The following is a 21,882-nucleotide window of genomic DNA, read 5'->3' as shown; positions in this document are numbered from 1 at the left end:
TTTTTTGTTTCTCGTTTCGTTTTCTTCGCTCCTGTGGAGGAATATAATGCGCTAGGAAACATAGTAGCAAAAAGGCGTGTATAAAAAAAAGAAGCCTAGAACGAGAGAGTATGAGAGAACATGGAGAACACCTGCATAAAGCAGAGAAGCGGTTGCAGAATGAATTAATATAATTCATCTATGTCGTTGAATTAGAGAAAAGAGGAAGAGCGAGACATGAGAAAAGAGTAAGACACTTTAGCGGTAGAGAAAAGGCGTAATAAGACAAATGTAGTGAGGAAGGAAGACAGCAGGCTGCGATACATAACTAATGGGCGATAACCACATTAAACAAGTGAAGTAGACAACTTTCTATCTTGTCTTCACCATACAACACGCAGGTCTACAAACACTCATGCTTCGCTTCGAGTCTGCCTTAAAGAGGCGGGTAAAGGCAAGAAAAGTGTTTCATTACTGCTGACACAAGTGCTACATTTCAAATACTGTATCGTAAGTCATCCACATCGTAATACAGTAATTTGGTGGAAAATCCTGAAAACTGCAGTTATGGAGGCGGCTGCTTCATAATCATAATCTTTTAAAGAAATCCGAGTACAGCTAGATCTGTTACCATACGAGATGATGCGTATATTAGTGATGACCATGGTATTAAAAGCAAGGTGATAATAAATGTCTGCATTTATACGGTATGTGAGGCAGAGGGAAAGGGCCAGAAAGAGTCAGAAATAGAAGAAAGAAAGAAAGACAGACAGAAAGAAAGAGGTGAGAAAGACAGAATGATCGAGAAAGAATATAATGTTAGAAAGAGAGATAGTTGCTTGAGAGAGAGGGGATACATATCAGGCTGTGATGGTATACAGAAGAGTGCGGAAAAGTGGAGAGAGCAAACGTGTGTGAAGACGAGTGATGGAGACGGTGGTATAGGAAGGAGAACTGGAGACGTGGAAAGGAAGAAACGGATGAAATACATCAGTATATAGACGAATGAAAGGTGAAGGGCTGGAGGGCACAGAAAATACAATCCTAAAATCTCGTCAGGTCTATCTGGGATTCACCCTAATGTACAGATGATGATGATTAATGGGTTGGCAGGAGAGATAGATATATCTAGATATATCCATATAATCTTTTGGTGATCAAGAATCTGTAATCTGATTGGTCAATTAACTTCGGAATATTTCCCATATTTCGTGAATGAGGTCATTGCTCTGTTATATTTCATGTTTTATATTGTACCTTATTCATTCAGTGGGTGAAGACCGTTCCTGTAATATAATTAAAATTCATGGATTTTTTTTTTCCTGCGGCCTAATGATGAGGCATTTCATTCACCTAGATCCACAAGCAGGAATTAACTTAGTTGTTGCTAGGTAGGGCAAGCCTTTGGCAAGCTTCTTGTGTTGTTAAGGGCAACTTTTGTGAACAAAGTATGCATAGCATTTGAACACATTACTGATGGTCTCTTCATAATATGGTTGTGAATGTGTATTCACAATACCAGCAGACCCACATCGTTGCCATAGCTGGGGCCACTTCCAGGTTTCATGAGCTAACAAGCGAAAAAAAAAGTCCTCAGCTCATCTCTCCCCCTCCATTTCCGGTTGTTTTCAGCTGACAAGCAAAAAAAAAAAAAAAAAAAAAAAAAAAAGTCTTCAGCTCTCTTCTACAGATGACAAGCAAAAAAAAACCCAAACAAAACATAACCTTTATTTATCTATTTCTATTTAGTGCCACTTATGTACTTCCGGGTTAAAAAAAGTGTGTGGGGGCCCAAAGTTATGACACCTTATGTACTCCTTGGTATAGTGCAAAAAAAGTAGGGGGGGGGGCGAGCCCCCACCCCCCCCCCCCCCCCCCCCCCTTCCCCGGTTCCGCCGGCCATGCTACAGAATTACACTACCAAATTCATCCAGATCTGGTCTACCTATACACTAAAAGATAACATCGTTACCCTCTGCTTGTTCTTACCAAATACGGGAAATACTGAATCTACAGTCTGGTTCCATATTCCTAATGCTGAAAGGATATGGAACCAGACCAAAGAAATTTATTCATATGAACTGCGATTGACAGGTTTTTATGCTCTGGGCTGTAATGAATACACGTTTAATTCTATGTGGGGGATTTCTATGTCGCCGCTGAGAGGCAGGTGGTAACTACAGCACGTTTGACAGTACACACACGCATATACATACACACACTTTGACACACACACACACACACACACACACACACACACACACACACACACACACACACACACACACACACATTCAATAATATATGATACAATTGTATGTATATATATATATATATATATATATATATATATATGTGCATACAATTGTATCATACATATATAAATATATATTTATATATATCGTACAATTCCGTGGACCTTTTGAGACAGTAAAGGTCTGTATCCTTTGGCCAAGTTTCACTGAATTTCAGAAATTCTCATTGGCAATGGAAAATAATCTTGATTTATGATTTTTGACCTTGATATATGCATACAGAGAAACTCCTCATATCCAATTTATCTTGATGAATAGAGTAGCACAAAAAGAGGGAGAAAGATCCATTACAATACAGCAAAAATAATGATGGAATTCCAAATTTTAATTTCTTTTTGGGGGGAGGGGAGATATTGATATCATTTAGGATATCATTCACAAATGCTTGTGCAAATTGGGTGAAATGATAATACTGCCTTGGAAGTTATTTGCTGGATTCTACAAAAATCTCCACTAGATTTATCTTAATTTAACAAACATCCCAATATCCATTACATTACTTTATTTGACTGTGTCTTTCATGTCTTGTACCAAATGCATATAAACAGACAAATGTATCACACCAGTAACCACATGTACTATACAATCTGTAATTGCAAATGCTATAGGACAGTGTACATCCTTGCATTGAGTTTAATTGAATTCAGTGAGTCACCAATTGCACACACGGTACAAGTTTTATAAGCTATGTAGAATCTTGGCATTTCCTTATTTGCATATAATGCCTACATGTGTATGGATTCTTCTAGTTGCTCACCAGTGTGTTGTGAACAACGCAAGAAACACATCATGTCTGGCATAACACACATCTGTGGAACATTTGTAGGCAAAATTAGTGCAGGCATGCAAGAGAAGAAAAAGAAAAAAAAAGGGGGGGAGAGTGGATCGGGGCAGGAACATCATACACACACACACACACACACACAATCTGCATTAAATTAATTCAAGTTCCATAGTCTATCATAAGTGTAATGCATGATCATCATTTAATAGATAATTATTTACATTTACACAATCTATATGTACATTCAATAATTTAAATTCATTACAACATCTGCAGATATGAGTAATGGAAGACATTGCAAATCATTAAAAAAGGTATGATGCATTTACAATGCACCTGTGTATTACATGTAGGGTTCTCCTTTACCATAATCAAGAAACAAAACCAGTCTTGCTTGTACTGGGGTGTACTCCTACATCTAAAATTAAGCTCTAATCAAATGTAGCTTTTCATGATACACAAGTCTGGTTATCATGAATCAGACTGGCTGTGACATGATCTATTACACACTGAAAGAGTACTGGTTACCTGATAAACTCACAATTTCCAGAATCCACACATAGTGGTGGGGTGCTGTATTTGTATGTTGAAACTTTTACTAATCACTGTGAGTGTTCAATATGGTAGAGAAAAAACATTCTCTTTCATATCCCTTCTTTGTTGTTTGAATATAATTGTTTGATTCATCTGCAGAATTAAAAAAAACCCTCTTAATTGCTGAATATACAGGTCATTCTTAAATTGGTAATGCATCTGAATTTCTTGTTTTCAGCTAGAATTAACTTATTTCTGTAAATTCGTTTTGATTTTGTGTGGATCAAATGAATTTCAGCATTTACTAATAATCTTCCTCCACTATAAGATATGGAGTAAAATTAAGTTGCCAAGTTAATGCATGACAAGAAGATAGTTTCTGAAGCCAAGCTTCTCCATTAGACAACAAATCCCTGTGTGCATTGTGGCTAACAACCCTCAGAAACAACCTTAAAGTCATTACATTGCACATTCAAACAGGTATTTTCCTATGCATTTTTCATGAGCTTTGTGATTTGCCGTCTTTGAGGTTGTTTTCCAGGGAGATATTAAGAATTCAAAGGCAGTATCTGGAGTAATTATTTATTGCTGGTTTCAAACATCAGCACTGTAATATGTACCCTTTACTCACAATCCATGTCCACATTAATTACATAAATGTACCTGAAAAGGTCTTGCACAAGAAAAATTGAAATTCTGTGGGTAATGCTGCAGTTCATGTGTCTCATGCTATCTGAAGAGAATGAAAGATTTAAAAAAAAAATCTACAGGTAGTGCTTATTTATACAATCACTGATCACCAGTTGGGCACTAGAAACGAATGATTTTGTTGCAAGCTCTATGTAGATAATTTTGTCTGCATACTGCGGGAACTGGTCCTAAGTGAGTGTCGGGGGGAAAAAAATCACAATACATCAAATGATGTCCTCATTTCCTTTTCATTCTGCCATGAATACATTTCATTTCACTGTACAATTCAAAGAAAATTACCCTAACCTTCATTTAGGAAAGAAACAAACTTTGAAATAATATTCTACCAAGATTCAGAGATTTTTTCTTTGTTTTTTGTACAGTATATCTTAACAAAAGCCAAATTATATGCATCTACGAGAACAAAAACACATAGTTGACTATATGATGGAAAAAAGAATACAATTCAAAAATGTAGCAAACTGGTAGCTAAGCAAGGACACAGGCTGGTTTTGTCTCATTGTTTTGCCATAAGTACAATGTCTCTTCTGCTTTAAAAAGCACATGCCAAATTACACACATGGGGAAAAAACCAATTCTGGGCTGGTAATGAGTTCAAACTAAGGTCATCGATGAATGGGATAAAAATAGAAGCATTTGCCTCATACAGCAAAGAGCCAGCAGAAAGCCTGAGGAATCATATTGCTCACACCAAGGACACAGGAAATGTTACAGAGCAGGTCTGTGAGATTACCCATCGTTGCCCCACTACCAAGTGATGTTCATAATGATACAACTGATTCTCATATAGCACATCCTACCTTCAGAACAGTTTCCATGCATTTGAAATAACCAATTAAGTCCCCCCCAAAAAATATACTAGACTTCAGGAAAACTTGTATATTTCCCTGCAGTGTCTTTTGTACGTCATATAGTAAAGTAACATAAAAACATGTAAGTTGTGCTCAGGATAGGGAAAAGTGCATTCCACTGACTTTTGTTAATGACATTAGTACTTTAGCAATGATTGCCAGATGATTTCACTGGCAGAATCTTGGTTTGAAAGGTCTCTTTTTGTGGGCATATATCCAAGTAATCTGCACAAACAATAGTAGAAAAATTATCATAAAATATATAGGACATGTTTAAATATTCATTGAGTTATATAAAGTGTTGTTGGGGGTATCATGAATCAACACAAATCAACGTACATTTGCATCATATGGCTCCTTTAAAATTTGACCTCTGCAAGAGAGAGGATTGCAGCTTAAAGCAATGTGGAAATGAAGAGCATTAAACACTGCCCCCTTAACTCACAGACAGCAACCTGATATACATGTTGGAAAGGTTGGTAGTACTCCTTGCAGAGCTGACGAGACCGTAAGAGTAATTTCATCTTCCCTTCTTTTTCATTTCATTTTGTTCATTTTAGAATCAATGCCTTTCCATGAGCACTGACAGGGACAGTTTGGCTTTTGGGGGGAACATGATATACATGTAATTCGACAGACCAAAGAGCCACGAGCTGACTGTAGCGGATATACAACCATATTCAATTTCACAATCAGTGTACATCTACCGGTACCCCCATTTTTATCAGAGGGCATCAAATGCAAATTTCACCATCCTTTTGCCTCATCTTCTCTCTTGCATTTTCATTCTGTCACTCTGTCTAAAGCTTAGTCTGTCTGTCTGTCTGTCTCTCTCTCTCTCTCTCTTTCTCTGTGCAATAAAAGGGATGATTCCTTCCACATTCTTTACTGTTGTACACCCCTCTGGATTAAAAAACTTGTAATCTTCCTCATTGAGTACTCCTGTGGTATATTGCCTTAGTGATGTGTTTCAGCCTAACAAAAATTAACATCACAAGTATAGTTAAATATAATATTTACACTAATGGTAGCAGTATAATAGAATTGTATCAAGACTGTATGGTCTGATGCTTTAACCATACAGCAATCTCTGGAATCAACCCCTTTTTTTTTCTCTCATTGCCCATTGGTACAGAAATCCCCATGACATTGTACACATTGTACAAAGTCCTCAGCACAGAAGGAGTTAAGAACCCTTCTAGTTTCGAATTAGTAATAATGTACATAAGGCATTGCATGCACTAACATTGTGTAATACGTGTGTAAACTGTCAAGCAATTGTACTAGTGTTCCTGAATGTGTTGAAAACAAGATATCTTGGTGAGAATAATACTGTGATTGGTGTATCGGTATGTGCCACCAAGAATAAACTAATCGCAAATGACACCTCCTTAATGGCGAATGCAAATCCTGCTGTTTATAATCAATGAATTTAGGCCGTCAATAAATGCCTGTACTGCCGCTGCATCAAAGATTGCTAACATCCAGGACTAGAGGACCACACTCAATGACCAGATCTTTCAACATTGAAGTTGTCACGTGTGAAAACAATCTAGGCAATATTAAAGAAAAGGGACAATATTACTGAAATTGTCTATTTGCTCATTAGTGTTCAATAATAACACATTATGGTTACAAGGCCCCCCCCCCCAAAAAAAAAAAAAAAATAAAAAATGTCCTTGTTATAATACATTAGTGCACAGTGGCAGTGATAAAAAGTTGAACCCTTGGTGAACCCTCATTAAAACCACAAATTTCTTTGCAGCCTAAAGTAAGATGATATGTATTTGTGTGTGTGTATAATTTGTTGCATGTAAGATAGTTCCATCGCACAGTAGAAGCAAGATTGGTAGAAAGTAGCATTTCAGTACATGTCCATCCAATGAACAACAGATATTTGGCAGTGTTCGGTAAAAAAAAAAAAAAAAAAAAATATATACATATATATATATATATATATATACTGCACATACCTGATGTAATCATACGGAGATCAGAGAAAAGACAAACTCTGAGGTACATGACACTCACATTCAGGGGATATTGCAACAAATGGTCTGTTTGCCCAGTTCATATCCTTCCCCCATGAGGCATCTACGATGGATGGATTGTCCGAAAAGTAAGGTTGATCCTTGCTTCTCTGTCGTGGTACTCCCGTGGAACCTGGTGCTGTTTTCAGGTACATCAGTGAAAGTAAGAGCAATGAGATGATATGGATGTCCAGTCTTACAGCAATAAGCTGAACTTTTGTTTGAACACAGCACTTCTTTTCTGTATGTGACCATGCATCTCAAAACCAATAAATAGTCGCATACCTTGATTGTAAGTGAGGACTCAAAATAGATGAAATGGGTAAACCAAGTCAATCTTACGTTGATTTGTTTGTTTGTTTTGTATATTGTGAAAGAGCAATTCTTTTTCTAAATTATTCTCAAGTTTGGGATCATAAAACTACTGAGAAATTGTGTTTTTTGCAGTTTTTCTAGAATATTTTTTTTTAAGAGTATCATCTTACAGGCAAGTCTTACAGGCCCCTTCACATTTCTAAAAACCTGTAAAACACTCTTCACTTTCAACTCTAGTGACCTTTGAAAGCTGCATTGAAAGTTGGTATTAGTCAAGTATAGAATGTGCTAATAGGGTGTGCACACTTTCAGCTTAATCTGATAATCCATTCATTGTGGTTGTTATGGAGCTTTACTTCCTGCTCTTTTGTCCCATTCACTGCACAGAGCACAGTGTGGTGCAAGATTAGCCACTTGAATAGACCCTAGATTTCACTAAACTTCAGAGCCTCTTTTCTCAATAAACTCTTCCACAGAATGTGTACTTACTATTATTTAGATAGGTTTAGGAAAGTCCATTTGTACCGAGTTATACATCATTTTAAAGCTTACAGTCTCCTCTTTCAGAATCTGCCCGTAACTTATAATCCATGTCTGGCGACTTTTTGTTGGTTTTTGATGCAGTGTCACATATAATTTTATGACCCTGCATCACAAAACCATCAAAAAGTCGCTAGACATACATTTTTAGTTGAAGGTAGATTCTGAAAGAGCAGACTCTCAGCTTTTACATGAGCTATAACTCACTGCAAAGGACTTTGTTAACCCATGTAAATATGGGAAGGAAGCACATCCTCTACAAAAGGTGTGTACTACGAAAAGGGGCTTTGAAGTTTAGGGTCTATTCATGTGTAAACTCATCCAATGGTGCTCTGTGGAATGAATTGGACAAAGAACAGGATGTTAAACTCCATAGCAACCACTATGAAGGGATTATAAGATTAGGCTGAAATTTTGCACAACCACTAAGTACATTCTATTCTTGAACAAACAAAAAAACAACAACAAACAAATAAACAAACTTTAAGGCAATTAGCATCATCTTTGTTAATGTTATTAGAGTTGAAAGTGAAGGGTACATAAAGAGGCTGTCAGGCTCCACATCCATAAATCCAAGAAAGCCTACATCAGACAAAAAAAAAAAGTGTACTCGACAAAGTGGTAAAAGGACAATTTCCCATTTGTTTTCTGTTCCCAAACTTTTGAATTATATAGAATTGTTCTTTCAAAAAACATCTATACATATAAAAAATTTTTGGTTGACCCATTTACATGATTCCTTAGGAAAAATTGGGTTGTGTTGGTGTTGTAATGCAAGGTCTATTATGTACTTTACTGATGACTTTGATTCATCTTAAGACACGATATGGACATGTCTGCTGAATAGCCTATGGACAGATTTGTCTCTGTGACATATCGAGCCTAAATGAAAGCATTACTTGATAATTCTTGGTCTTTAATACCTAATCTTAAAGGGATTGCATGATATTAGCGGAGATGAAGATTGAGCTTTCAACTTTTTGCGAGATACTAAGAAACCACTTAATGTAACAGAGCATACCATCTTAAGAGGAATTCAAAGTTATTTGACAAAAATTGGTTTTGAAATGGCTGAGATATCCAAAAACAAAGTGATACAAAGTGATCCTAATAAAAGGTTGGTCCCACCTTTAATTAGTATGGCTTTGTTTTGGATATCTCAGCCATTTCAAAACCAATTTTCATCAAATAAACATTGACTTCCTCTTGGAATTACATGTTCTCTCACATTTCATTTAAGCTTTCTCATTGTCTCACCAAAAAAGTTAGAAACCTAAAGTCAGGCCTCAACCAAAACTATACCATCCCTGTAAGATGAAACATCTATACAGACATCATGTACTCACAGATCCTAATGTTAAAGCCTCATGTGAATGAAACTGACCATTACAGCATCTCAGTCAATGAGATAACTGACAAACAAAAACCTTGGGTCCTAAAGCTGGGATTACAACATTTTCATTTCTGTAGCACGACATATACCAAATCACAAACAGTGACAGTTTCTGCAGTCAACTTGTCAAGAGTTTTAGGAGAGAATTAGCCAAACAGAGCGAGTAGTTGTGAGTCCAAGCCATGAAATAAAAAGCCACAGTTCAATGGAAAATTGGGCTAATTTACCTGGTTAATAAGGAATTGAGACAAATATTTTAATAACATTCATTGCAGTCTGAAGGCATCCTTACATTGCTGGCATGGGCATGTAAGATGAACGGGAACTGCACTGGATCAAAACTCTCATCTAATTTGTACACAATGACTGCAAAACATAACATCACTGCGTGTTCCTGAGGGAGATGACTGAATTTGTGTTGATACATGTGAAAAAAATATGACAGTGCTTCCATATAGTTTGAGCACACTTTTACCTCCAAGAAAATACACAAATATAAATGGTCTAGAAAAGTGAAAGAGTTCTGGAGATGACAGGACATAAAAACTAACACAACAACCTAAAGAGTGGCCAACATTTTCAGGATCCCCTACCCTTCCACCACCATCCCAGTCAGATGACTTTATTGACACGTGAAATGATGCATAAATTTCCTCACATTTGCCTCTATTTGTGTATATCTCATTCTACCTGTTTACCTCTGAGGTACCAATTTTATGACAAATTTTGAACAAAATTCCATTGACATACAAGGTATTGCATAAAATATAAAGTGCATGGTCTCCACTCGTGCAAGGGAACAAGATTCAATTATTCATTGAAAGATGAGATGCTCTATTCAACTTGGCTATGCCTTGTTGAATAGAGCACCTCATCTTTCATCTCATCTGGAATCTTGTATGCAGTCGTGACCATTTGACACAATAACCTAAGAGTGCCCACCATTTTCAGGATGCCCACCCCCACCACCCTGGTTAACTGACTTATTGTCACTTGAAGTAAGGCATAAATTCCCTCACATTTGCTTCTATTTGTGTACATCTCAACCCATCTGTTAACTTGTTGGTACCTATTTTTCGACAAATTTTGAACAAAATTGCATGGAGCACTGTTTCTCTTTAAGATTTAAAAAAAAAGAAAATTAAGATTGAAATTGTCGTGCAATGGAACAAGATTTCGTATTCAGTGAAAGATGAGACATTCATCTAAACTTGGCTTTGCCTCGTTGAATAGAGCACCTCATCTTTAATATTGTGTGGTATCTTGCACCATTGCACTTGTGACCATTCACTACTGTACATGTGTATCATTGCACTGCTAGCCTTTTGCAAAGGCAGCTCGCAATGGACTCACACACAGCGAGCAGTGGACTCGCACGCACACAGCGATCGGAGCGGAGCTCGCGCACTGTGTGTGCGAGTCCACTACTCTCTGTGTGCATGTCCTCAAATTATAGCGAGCTGCCTTTACAAAGGCTACTATAAAACACAATATATTCCCGGCATGAAAATTTCGCGATTAAATTAAAATCCACGCAAACATTCCTCGTTTTACAGTATTGCACTGCTTGACTAACCTGCCAGTCATCTTGTGAAGCGCCCTCCATCATCAGCAAACTGCCATGAGTCAATGGTATCCTCAGTTTCTCCATGTAGGTATAATCACCATTCTCTTCCTGTGGAACAGCCAAAAAACAATGCAGCATTCTGAGTGACAGACATATCTTTGTGATTGCTCAATTTATTATCTTCAAATGCGCATGACACCACATGAATTTGTAGTTCTATGGAAACAACCAAGGGAAATAAAAATAAGCCCTTTTTGTCATAACGTCTCTAATTTGGATGGCAACAATCATCTGGTATTGTAAGTTTTGTAGTTTCACTCCTCTTAGTTTAGCTTTGCATAATGGGCTTGAGATATCTCTGAAATTGTAACACCATACAAACGATTTAAAGGAAAACTTCACCTTCATATACATGTTGATTGAGAGACTGCAGCAATATCAGTAGAAGGCATTAGTGAAAGTTTGAGGAAAATCAAACAAAGTGTTCAACAGTTATGAATTTTTAAAGTTTCTGCACAGTGACTGCTGGATGAGAAGACTACTAAGTGTATGATGTAGAACAATATAGAGAACATATAAGGAGAATTCCACAAATTTCCATATTTAGAAAAAAGTGCACATTCCCTCCACTCGCTATTGACATATGTTAAGGGTAATATTATTCCCCCTGCCTTCTGAAAGAGCCAAGTCAAGTGCACTTTTATTATGTGAGAAAAGTGAAAATATGGTGAATTTTCTTTATATTTTCTTTATGCCGTTCTATGCATGTGATATCACAAGTTGTAGTAGTTTTTTTCATCCAGTGACGGCAGCATTGAGACTTCAAAAATTTGTATCTTTTGAACGGGTTGTCAGAATTTCTTAAAACTTTCACTGATGTGTTCTACTAATATTGCTGCACTCTCTCAGTCCTTATTTATATGAAGGTGAACTTGTCCTTTAATCCTACACATGCCCCCTTAATGACAGTTAGAGCCAAGATGGTTACATCATTGCAAGACATATTATTTCAAAGCCAGAGACTGGTGAATCACATGCCATCAAGGTCTTATTCATCTGCAAATATGCAAACCAATCTCAAAATACTGAAAGCCTTTGACTCTTTCTGTGCTAGGGACTGTAGACAGTGTGTCAAACTGCTACAGGGTTCTCTGGGCCAACTGGCACTCAAGGAACACCAAGGATTAAGAAAACAAAGTCAAACTTTAAAGTAATTACCTCCGTCAAGTGAGGAGGTTATGTTTTCGATACCGTTACTGTAAAAGTAGATATTTTCGCGCGACTAATTTTTCACGCTTGGCCGGGTGAAAAGAGTTTCGCGTGTTTTTAATTCCGCGGAATCAAGACATCACGCACAGGGACACATGGCAAGTAAAAATATTTGCCTGCTTTTATTTTCGCGCTAGTTGCTGGTTGCGCAAAATGCGCGAAAATTTCCACTTTTACAGTCGTTTGTCCGTGTGCAAAATAACTCAAAAAGTACTTAACGGATTGGGATGAAACTTGCATGAAAGGTTGAGAATGACACAAGTAACAAACAATTAACTTTTGGTAGTGATCCGAGAATTTGGGGGGAATTTATGAAGGATTTTTTTATATTTTGGCAGGTAGAGTCAATGAACTTGGGAGTTCAGGCTGCGAGTATTTGAGGTTTGCATGCGCGCACTAAAGTGCGTGCTCTAGTTTCTGCTAGGGCAAGGCATGCAGCTGAGGGTTTATGACGTAACAAAGGTTTCTTTATTGGGAAATCAGGCGACTTTCAGCACACAATGCTATACGTATGGGTGGAAATCACTGATATCTCTATGGAAGAACAAGATCAGTGGTGGAAATGAGCTGCATGCTTGGCGGAGGTCTGCACTCTCAGAGTGCTTTTCTAGCTAATTTTTGCATCTAGTTGTCTTTATTGCAACTGATTGACAAATTGTCCTTCATCAACATAAATGAGCACCGATTGTTCAGTATTTTAGCCATGCTTATAAAAGTCAAGGGCATACAAAATAGGGTCGCACTTGAACCAACAAGCTCCTTATTACTGGACAGGAGTCATATCCACTAGGCCACAGAGCTTATGCTCGACAGCCAGTTGTGGTTTGAATCCTTATACCATGCAGTGGGTACTGCATAATTATGCATTCCAATTTAATAATGAATTTGAATGCAACCTGAGTATGTATGCCCATGATTTGTTTGTTTGTTTGTTTTTTTAATCATGGCTATAACTAAAACACTGAATTATCAGTTCTTATATGTCAACCAAGGGCAATTTTTCAATCAGTTGCAATAGAAGACATGCCATTTCTGAAATTCAGCCACAATATCCTCTAAGCCATCTGAAGCATACCGGGGGTGGCTTCTTCCTCATTTCAAAGATCCTGGAGTCTCCGAGTGACACGGACGCTATGGTAGGCTTCGACCCCAAGGCGGGCTCGTCATCGCTGTGCCATGACACATGGTCCTTCCCGCTGCGGTAGAAGTTTAGAAGGCAGGAGTTGAAGGTAAACCCTGTTGTCTCCTCAATACGGCTCTTGACATACAGCAGTGTCTCATGCCACTGTTGTACGAAAACAAAAGACAGGGTGGTTATGACGACGAGGATGATGATAGCATTTTTACTGACGATGACGATGATGATGATGATGATGATGATGATGATGGTGACAATGGTGATGTGGTGCACAACTGACAAAGCAATATTGTTCAAATATGGATCTTTTCAAGAATTAACCCAAACAACTAAAATCAAAGAAATGTTCATTTCAAATAAATTTTTATTACATACGTGTTTTAAGCAAGAATCGGATGCTAAGGGAGCTAAGAATTCTTTCAAGGCTGTTCCCAAAATATGAGACAGCTGTCTACATGAACCGTCATCCCCTGCTCAGAGGGTAACCAAGGACCCAATTAAATCCTGACAACGGCAAGGATACCTTAATCTGAACACTTTATAACTTGTGGCAATTATGTCACATGAGAACCACTAGAAATAACTCACCTCAGTATTGGCTTCCCATCGAACTCTACTGTATGCATATGAGTATTCTCCATACCAACATGTCAACCTTGGTTCATCAAATTCTTGACCTGCAGGTAAAGATTAACAAGGGAATACAACAACTAGAAAACTGTACGATGAGTACTTTCTTGTACGTAAATTACACAACATACTACCTGTAATTGGACTTGGCACTCACCTTGCATTTTTTCATGGAAAAACAAGTTTGTATATGAAAGAATACATTCAACCAGCCTTAGCCAGATTTATCAAACTCTATATAATCCCTCCCATCCTCTATGAATGAAAGAGAAGGAAGAGCAAATATATTTTCCTCCATCTACTATGGTGTGAGTAAATGCCATAAAAGAGGCATCCTATGCCTATTGCATTTTTATTTGTGCTGAATGTCGTTCATAGCATGCAAGAGGTTTTGAATCTAACTGACAATGAAAAGGTTACAAGCTACTTCCATCACTCCATGTATCACAATGACCTTCTGTTTAACAATAATTTTAAGTGACCATTTCATTTCCATATTCTAGAGGGCAGTTCAACTTATGATAAGATTAAATGGGCGAGAGGAGTTATTATCACACAAGAGTCAGTATGACAGCTTGCTAAACCACATATAAACAAGTGGGTGTTATAGGGCGAGATGTATTTGTAACATAAAAATCAGCTGCTGTGCGACACCTGATGCTGATGTTGAATATGGCTGGAAATCTGCAAATATCACTCATCTTTTGTCATAAGACAATGACTGTCTGTCCCATCAGCATGTTGACATTATGAATGGTGTTGCGCTTCTGGGTCCATGGGATTTCATCTCTGAGCACTGCAAACACATAGTCTGCCTCTTCCGGTAACAGAAAGTTTCTGGTGAGCGTTATCCTGTCATGGACATACAAGTCACAATGATATTCAGAAATATACAGTTTTAGATACACATGTGTGTGCTCATTTGTGTGATACTGAGGGAAAGTCACTGAATACTCTATCAGTATTCATAGTTTTCTTAATGCTAGGTTGACATTATGAGTCACTTTGTATATATTCTAAAATTCCTCAAAGATGAGATCCATCGAAATATTCTAATTGTTCCATTGAACATATTGTCGCTGGGGCGACAAGACCTCGTATCTACAAAATGTCAAATGATCAGGAGAGCTAAAAAAAAAAAAACAAAAACAAGGCGGCCAAAGCACCATAGCGAATGGGATAGCCTTTCCTTTCACATGCCATGGTGGCTTCATTTTTGGGGTAAGACAGTTGGAATTTGGCCAGAACATCACTTAACCCATTATTTGACCATTAACCCAGAAAAGTCATTTTCACCAAAATTTCAGATACAAGGTCTTGTCATCCCAGCAACGATATGGTATTTACATCTCATTTTCTTTGTGTGTAACTTTGTTTCACACCTGTGAATGATACATCAACTCACTTCATACTGGTCACAATTTGCTTTAAAGTTCTGTTGAGAAAGCAATTTTTGTCACTGCTGCTGATATTGCTCAGTCTATAAGGGTAGTCTTAAGGGAAAAAATGGAATTCAAAATGTAAGCAATAATAATGGATGACACTTATTCCTTCGACTGCTACAACTTTATCTGTTTTGATGATACTTGAATTTTTGATGACTTCACTTAAACTGGGTTGGTTGAATTGGTGCTGGTCCAGCTGGTGCAAGCAAAACGTTTTTCTATTTTTGCAGCTGCAGATATTTTCATGATTTTATTTTCATGAGTAAGACAAGCTCACCTTGCCTCTCCATTTGGTTCTGTGCTAATGACGTATGATCCATCTCTCCTGGAAAGAGTACACACAAGCAGAAATTGAGGTTAGCTCATCTTATCATTGGGAAAAAATACAAAGAATATGATTCACATTATAAAGCTTGCAGAATAGCTTGGTACTTGGCACTGAAGTGAGGTACCAGGAATAAGAACTATAACTTGCACATAATCTTCTCCAGTCATTACTTATGACACTGACATTTTCACTTTTGAATATAATGAAGAACCTTAGAGGTATTTTGAATATACACTTGAAGATATCATAGTGACACTTGGTGAAAGTACACAAGGCCACGAGCATAAATCACAGGAAAATTAAAAAATATGAAACAAGAGTCGCACTCTGAGAGTGCAGACCTCAGTCAAGCAGCTCATTTCCAGCTTGAACACCCAAGTTCATTGACCCTACCTGTTAAAATATCAAAAATCCTCTATAAAATCCACAAAAATTCTTGGATAACTGTCAAAATTTAATCATTGTTCCTCGTGTCATTCTCAACCTTTCCTGTTTCATCCAAATCCATTTGAAACTTTGTGAGTTATTTTGCACACAAACAGACAGACAAACAAACGCCAGCAAAAACATAACCTCCTTGGTGGAGGTAATTACAAGAGAGCTTCACACACCATATGTGACCCTGCACCTCAAAACAAACAAAAAGTCGCCAGACATGAATTTTTAGTTAAGACCATATTCTGAAAGAGCAGATTTTAAGCTTTAAAATGATGTATAACTCAAATCAAATGGACTCTCCTAACCTATCTAAATATTGGAAAGAAAGCACAAACTCAGGAAAAGTGTGAACTGAGAAAAGAGGCTCTGAAGTAGTGTCTATTCAAGCGCTTAATCTTTACCAAACAGTGCTGGCTGTACGATGAATGGGACAAAAAACTGGCAGTAAACCACCAGAGTAACAACAATGAAGGGATTATCAGATTAAACTGAAATTAAGCATGCCTCATCAACACATTTTGTCCATAATCAGTGCCAACTTTCAAAGCAGTAGCACTATCCTTTCAAAAGTTATTAGAGTTGAAAGTGAAGAGTGTGGACAAGGTTTTTCAGAAATGAAAAAGGGATTCTAAAGACACACCTAATCACACTATTCTACCAAAAATGTTCGAGATAAACTGCTAAAAAAACACACTTTCCTCCCCGTTTTATGATACCAAATTTTAGCATAATGTAAAAGAAGACCCGCTCTTTCAGAAAATCTGAAAAAGTCAAGCTCGGCTAGGTTGACCCATTTCACTTGTTTTCAGTCCTCACGCAAAATCAGTGTGTGCGACTTTATGTTCGTTTTGAGGTGCACGGTCACATATATAAGTGTCTAGATGCTCATTAGCTAAACATGATGTACTTGAATAAACTTTTCATGGGCTTTTAATCAAATAGTTTTTTTCATTAATTCTTACAGTGCTTTGTTTGCTGATTGGCAGGTATGCTGGAGTGCTTTCTTTGCTGACTGAGGTCTTTAAACTAATCATCAATGAATAGAGATTACCTAATCCCCCTAATCCCTATTGTGTCACCATGGCCTTCCTGGTGGACTGAGACATCATTCCTACACCTGAGTGGGTGGGTTGACTTTACAACTACGTCAAGTCTCTAGATGGCTTACTGGAATGCTAATGAATGTGCTTGGGAAGCCATGCTAAGTGCCTGAGTATGTGAAGGCTTAAATTCATATTTGTTTAATTTGTTGTTTGAAGTAACATCTTTTCATTATCCTTTTTAATGTCCTCCTAATCTTGAATACAAGTATGTAAGTAGCAGACATTTTAAAGTTTTTCCCCATCCCAAAACAAATTCTAAATCTATTCAAAATCCCATGGTTTGTAATTGCAATTTTTAATGTTAATATTGTAGCAACTTTTTTTGCTGACTTTGGTCTTGGAAAGACATTGACCTGTTCACATTTTATAAGATAATATGCCAGGTTAACTCAACTCGACATAATCCCTATAGTTACATTGCAATGTTTATCTCTCATTGCGTCATTACAAGCCAGCCTAATAGCAAATGCTAACACATGCTTTAAAAAAATCATGGTTATGTAAACTGACACATCCCCTTGCTGAACGTAACTATTTGGTAAATTTCTTGTTCAGTCCCAGAGGGAGATACTTGCCATTCTAAAACATTGTACACTAGCTACTGTATATGATGAGATTTTATACAATGTAGGAATGCTTACAACAGAGAACTACCAAGTTTACTGGTTTCTTAAAGGGGTCCACGAAACTCACTCAATCTGCTTGGGTTCTGGAACTCTCCTCACAACACCAGTATCTGTAAAGGTTAATGTTCCTTGCAGGCAATCTGACTGCCCAGAAAATCCAGCTGTCTTTGAAACCTGATTTGTTGATGACACAGCATTGGGGTTTGGGCCTGGCCTTGCACGCATCTGAGCCTTGCCCTCCCTACTAGTGGGAACTGGACCCTGTATAGATACATTCATAAGTCATAGCCTTTTTGCACAGTACCTGTATACATGGATCTAAAATCATACATAGTCAGAAAGATCATTACAAATAGAAGTGCCAATTCAAACACATTGTAATAGTAATACAGGAAAAATTAAGCAGTTTGGGGTGATCACACAGTAGAAGTTAGCAGAAGTTAGGCTTCTACTAACCTTTAACAATTTGTGGGCCAGCTTGTGGGACTCGGGTCATGCTTTGTCTCAGACCTTCAATCCAGTGATTGCAAACCAAGCAGTCAGCAAGGAGAAAATAGTATGACTATCACTTTGCTTGAGAAAGCCTACTGGATCAGATGAAAGCTTGCCCTCAAATTGGTAAAGATTGGTAGCAGCCTAACCTCTGTTACATGGCAACAGGTTTGCAATAATATCCATTACTAACATGTATTGCAGACATATGTTTAAGTTTTTACAACATGAGGTTTATTATCACCTCATCCTGTTCTCAATGCTAGCTTTCTTCAAGAAATATTGTATAACATCAGAATGTAAAGCTCATCAACTTTCCAATAAGCAATATTACAGCTCACTGAAGTTATATTGTAGGGAAATTATTTATACTGTGATATATCATTAGAACAAAGTGGAACTCTACATTGCCAAAAGAGGAACTTGCGTCAAATATTTGGTGAAGTTTATTGCTGAATTCAATTGTTGTTGTTTTGTTATTGAATAAAGTTTATGTCATTTCTTGCTCACATGGAAGATTAAAATACACAGGATGACAAAGTATTGATCATAGAATAGCAATTACACCTTTAGTGAATTCTCCCTCACCAACTAAACATTCAAAAGTTAACATTCATAATTTTGCTTAAAGGCTATTTTCTTTGTCTAGCATTGATTATCACAGAAATGCAGTGCACATATTACATAGTATCATCTTTCATATAACTCTGAAAGATGTGTTCAATTTTGCAAACAGTTTGCTATTTGTACTCGTCTCCTTCATCAAGACTCGGAGTTGAAGGTAGCTTTGTATAAATTATCCAATATCAAGGACTGTTAAAACATTTTTCCAATTCACATTAGCTTTTCCCATGTTACCTTTTTCAGAGCTGGAGAAGGTCCAGCCCATGAACCTTGAATTCTTGCTCTCTGCCTTTTGTCTGCCATATTGCTTTGTCTCTTTCCCAAGAAACAAATATTCTGTGGAGTAAGAAACACGATATAATATAGTTTCAATAACAGTTCCATGCAAGTTGGCCGCTTGTGAAGAGCACTATTCAAGTCCAGAAATCGGTTATTGATAGCTAGGCATTTACGACATCTCACTAGAAATATACCTATGGTATTACAATGTCGGGCAACAGATTTTACTGGCTTAATAGTTTCTGTAGGAGATAATTGAGCTTACATATAATGGCTCAGCAGTGCAGTGCCCCTTCAAATTTCTTTGGTTGCTTTGAGTATAGCATTGAAAAATAGCTGGGCAAGGGAGCAATAAATTCTAAAGAATCAATTGTGTGTGTCAAGCTGCTAGCCTTCTGGAGTTGACACATTATTTGAAGCAGGTGGAAACCCCTTTTGTGGGTAAGCATGCACTTTGATTGCAACCTAGTATGTGGTAGATAATAAGACACTTAATTCATTCATTAGCAATCATACAAAGACTAGGAAGTGTGTACTTCAGCTTTAGAAATACATGTAGATGCACAAAGAAAACCACTCTTTAACCTGCTGAGGAAGGACAGATTTTCCTACAACACACATTCCCCATAGACAACTGCCCGAGTATGGGACTTGTCCTCAACGGGTGAAGTACCACACTTTGATTTGTGCTAAAAGTTACCCTAAAGTAATGAATCACGTTTGTGGGTAAATATGGTTTCTGCAGGTTGTTGCAGAGTCAGATATAACAGATTTTTAAGCACTCCATTTGTTTGTTTGTTTATTTGTGTGTGTGTGTGTGTGTGTGTGTGTGTGTGTGTGTGTGTGTGTGTGTGTGCATGTATTTGTGTGTGTATTGGAAGAAACAAGTTCATCTGTATTGATGAACGTCATGTCGCGAACAAGAATTTTTTTTTTCTTTTGCAGGGGGCTTTCTCCACCCACCTCCTTATATTCTCCATATTTTTGGTTGCTTTGGCCTTCATATATCAAGTGATATGGCAAAGGGGTAGCTAACATCTTTCTCGGTGAAAGGACCCCCGCCCCACAAACAATAGAGCATGATCTCTATAAACCTAAGACCGATTTTCAGCACTCTAGACAGCCCAACCCTATTACCATCAATTGAAAGAAACAAAAAACAAAAAATTGATATGCAAATGGAAGAAATTCTTAAAAGAATGGTTACATTGGAACTGAAAATATTCTAAAAAGAAAGGACTTCAATAGTGAATAGAAAGATGCTAAATGGATGCAATGGTGAGGTCTGTTCAATAGCAAGAGTACTGTATTCATTCTTTGTAAAATGATGTGCCTACAATATTAAAAACAAGTGGAATTGAAGGAAGAGAGCAAAATTACAGATAGAGAGCTCAACATAATGACTGCTTAAAACAACAGAGATTGTATGAGATTACCAGAACAAGAAGGTCTTAGGAGAATGGAATGAGAACACCAAAAAGCGCCTCGAGGCTCTGAGTTTAATAAAATTATACTTATAGTTCTTCACTCATAAACGGTAAATAAAGCATCATTTAATTCTACTTCTATTAAGATACTCAGCAGGATCCACAAGTCAGGATGTAGTGCTAAGGAGTTGAACTTAGGAGCTCATTTGCAGAGCATGCTTGTTGGTGCATTAAAAAAAAATACCGTAGTTATGGGTAAACTAGCGGGTAAAGTCGGCCGCCAGCGCGCACAGTACAATTTTATGTACTGTGCGCGCTGGCGGCCGACTTTATAGGCCGAGTTTACCCAAAACTACGGTACAAAATATTAAAAATACTAGAGTCTAAAAAAAACCATTTAATTTATATCACATCACCTATGTAACTATGCCAATTACAAAGAAATTACATGTGGCTTTTCAAAACAAATGGAATGAATGTATACAACAACCATTCATAAGATAAGTGTGAACCTTCTTCACCTTTTTTATCATATTTTTGTTTTTGTTTTGATACTTACACTGAATGTAGTATGTGGGACTTATGGTCACCCTATACCTGGTACCTATACCTATGACGTATGGGCTATGCTCCTATGTCATGACGTTGCAGCTGCAGCTCTCTGATTTAAGACGAGCACGAGGAGTATAACAGTAATAGCAAGTTAAAGCTTACATCGACATCACCAATTAATTTGTGGTTCTTAAAAAAAGTCACAAAGTGTACGGAAATATGTTCATTGTTCAATCAATACATAAGTGTCTCGAAAATTTACTTACACAACCGCTTGTCTCTCGGCGACTCTCCCTCTTCTCTCTTATGTGTAGTCTATAGTTAGTCTATGCACATGTTCACTTTGTTGACAAAATTCGTCTTTCCTCAAGGTAGTCTTTATCTAAGCCAATTAGTGATGTGAGAGAGAGACACTTCTCTCTCCTCCCTGATCTGCTTAAATCAACGTGAGTATCTTTATGGCAGTAAAGACAACTGCATATGAAATTAGACAAATTTTGTTAGCATAAACA

At 37.3% G+C, this 21,882-nt stretch overlaps 1 protein-coding gene across 1 annotated transcript; it reads right to left on the bottom strand.

Annotated features, from left to right (window-relative positions):
• Positions 1-7,159: 7,159 nt before the first annotated feature.
• LOC139726562 (alpha-ketoglutarate-dependent dioxygenase alkB homolog 3-like) lies at positions 7,160-21,659 on the bottom strand. Its single transcript, XM_071637553.1, has 9 exons — positions 21,637-21,659; positions 19,347-19,448; positions 18,064-18,257; positions 15,779-15,826; positions 14,820-14,908; positions 14,015-14,103; positions 13,364-13,573; positions 11,029-11,127; positions 7,160-7,343 (listed from the first exon to the last, which is right to left on the bottom strand). The coding sequence occupies exons 2-9, from the start codon at positions 19,413-19,415 to the stop codon at positions 7,269-7,271; spliced, it is 873 nt and encodes a 290-aa protein (XP_071493654.1). The 5' UTR covers positions 19,416-19,448; positions 21,637-21,659; the 3' UTR covers positions 7,160-7,268.
• Between the last annotated feature and the right edge of the window lie 223 nt (positions 21,660-21,882).

Source organism: Diadema antillarum, unplaced genomic scaffold, assembly GCF_040938485.1.
Source record: "Diadema antillarum isolate AM-2024a unplaced genomic scaffold, OU_Dant_1.0 seq00000089_RagTag, whole genome shotgun sequence".
In the NCBI taxonomy this organism is placed as follows: domain Eukaryota; kingdom Metazoa; phylum Echinodermata; class Echinoidea; order Diadematoida; family Diadematidae; genus Diadema; species Diadema antillarum.
The sequence above is the reverse complement of the archived record's forward strand: the minus strand, read 5'-3'. Positions and strand labels throughout refer to the sequence as shown.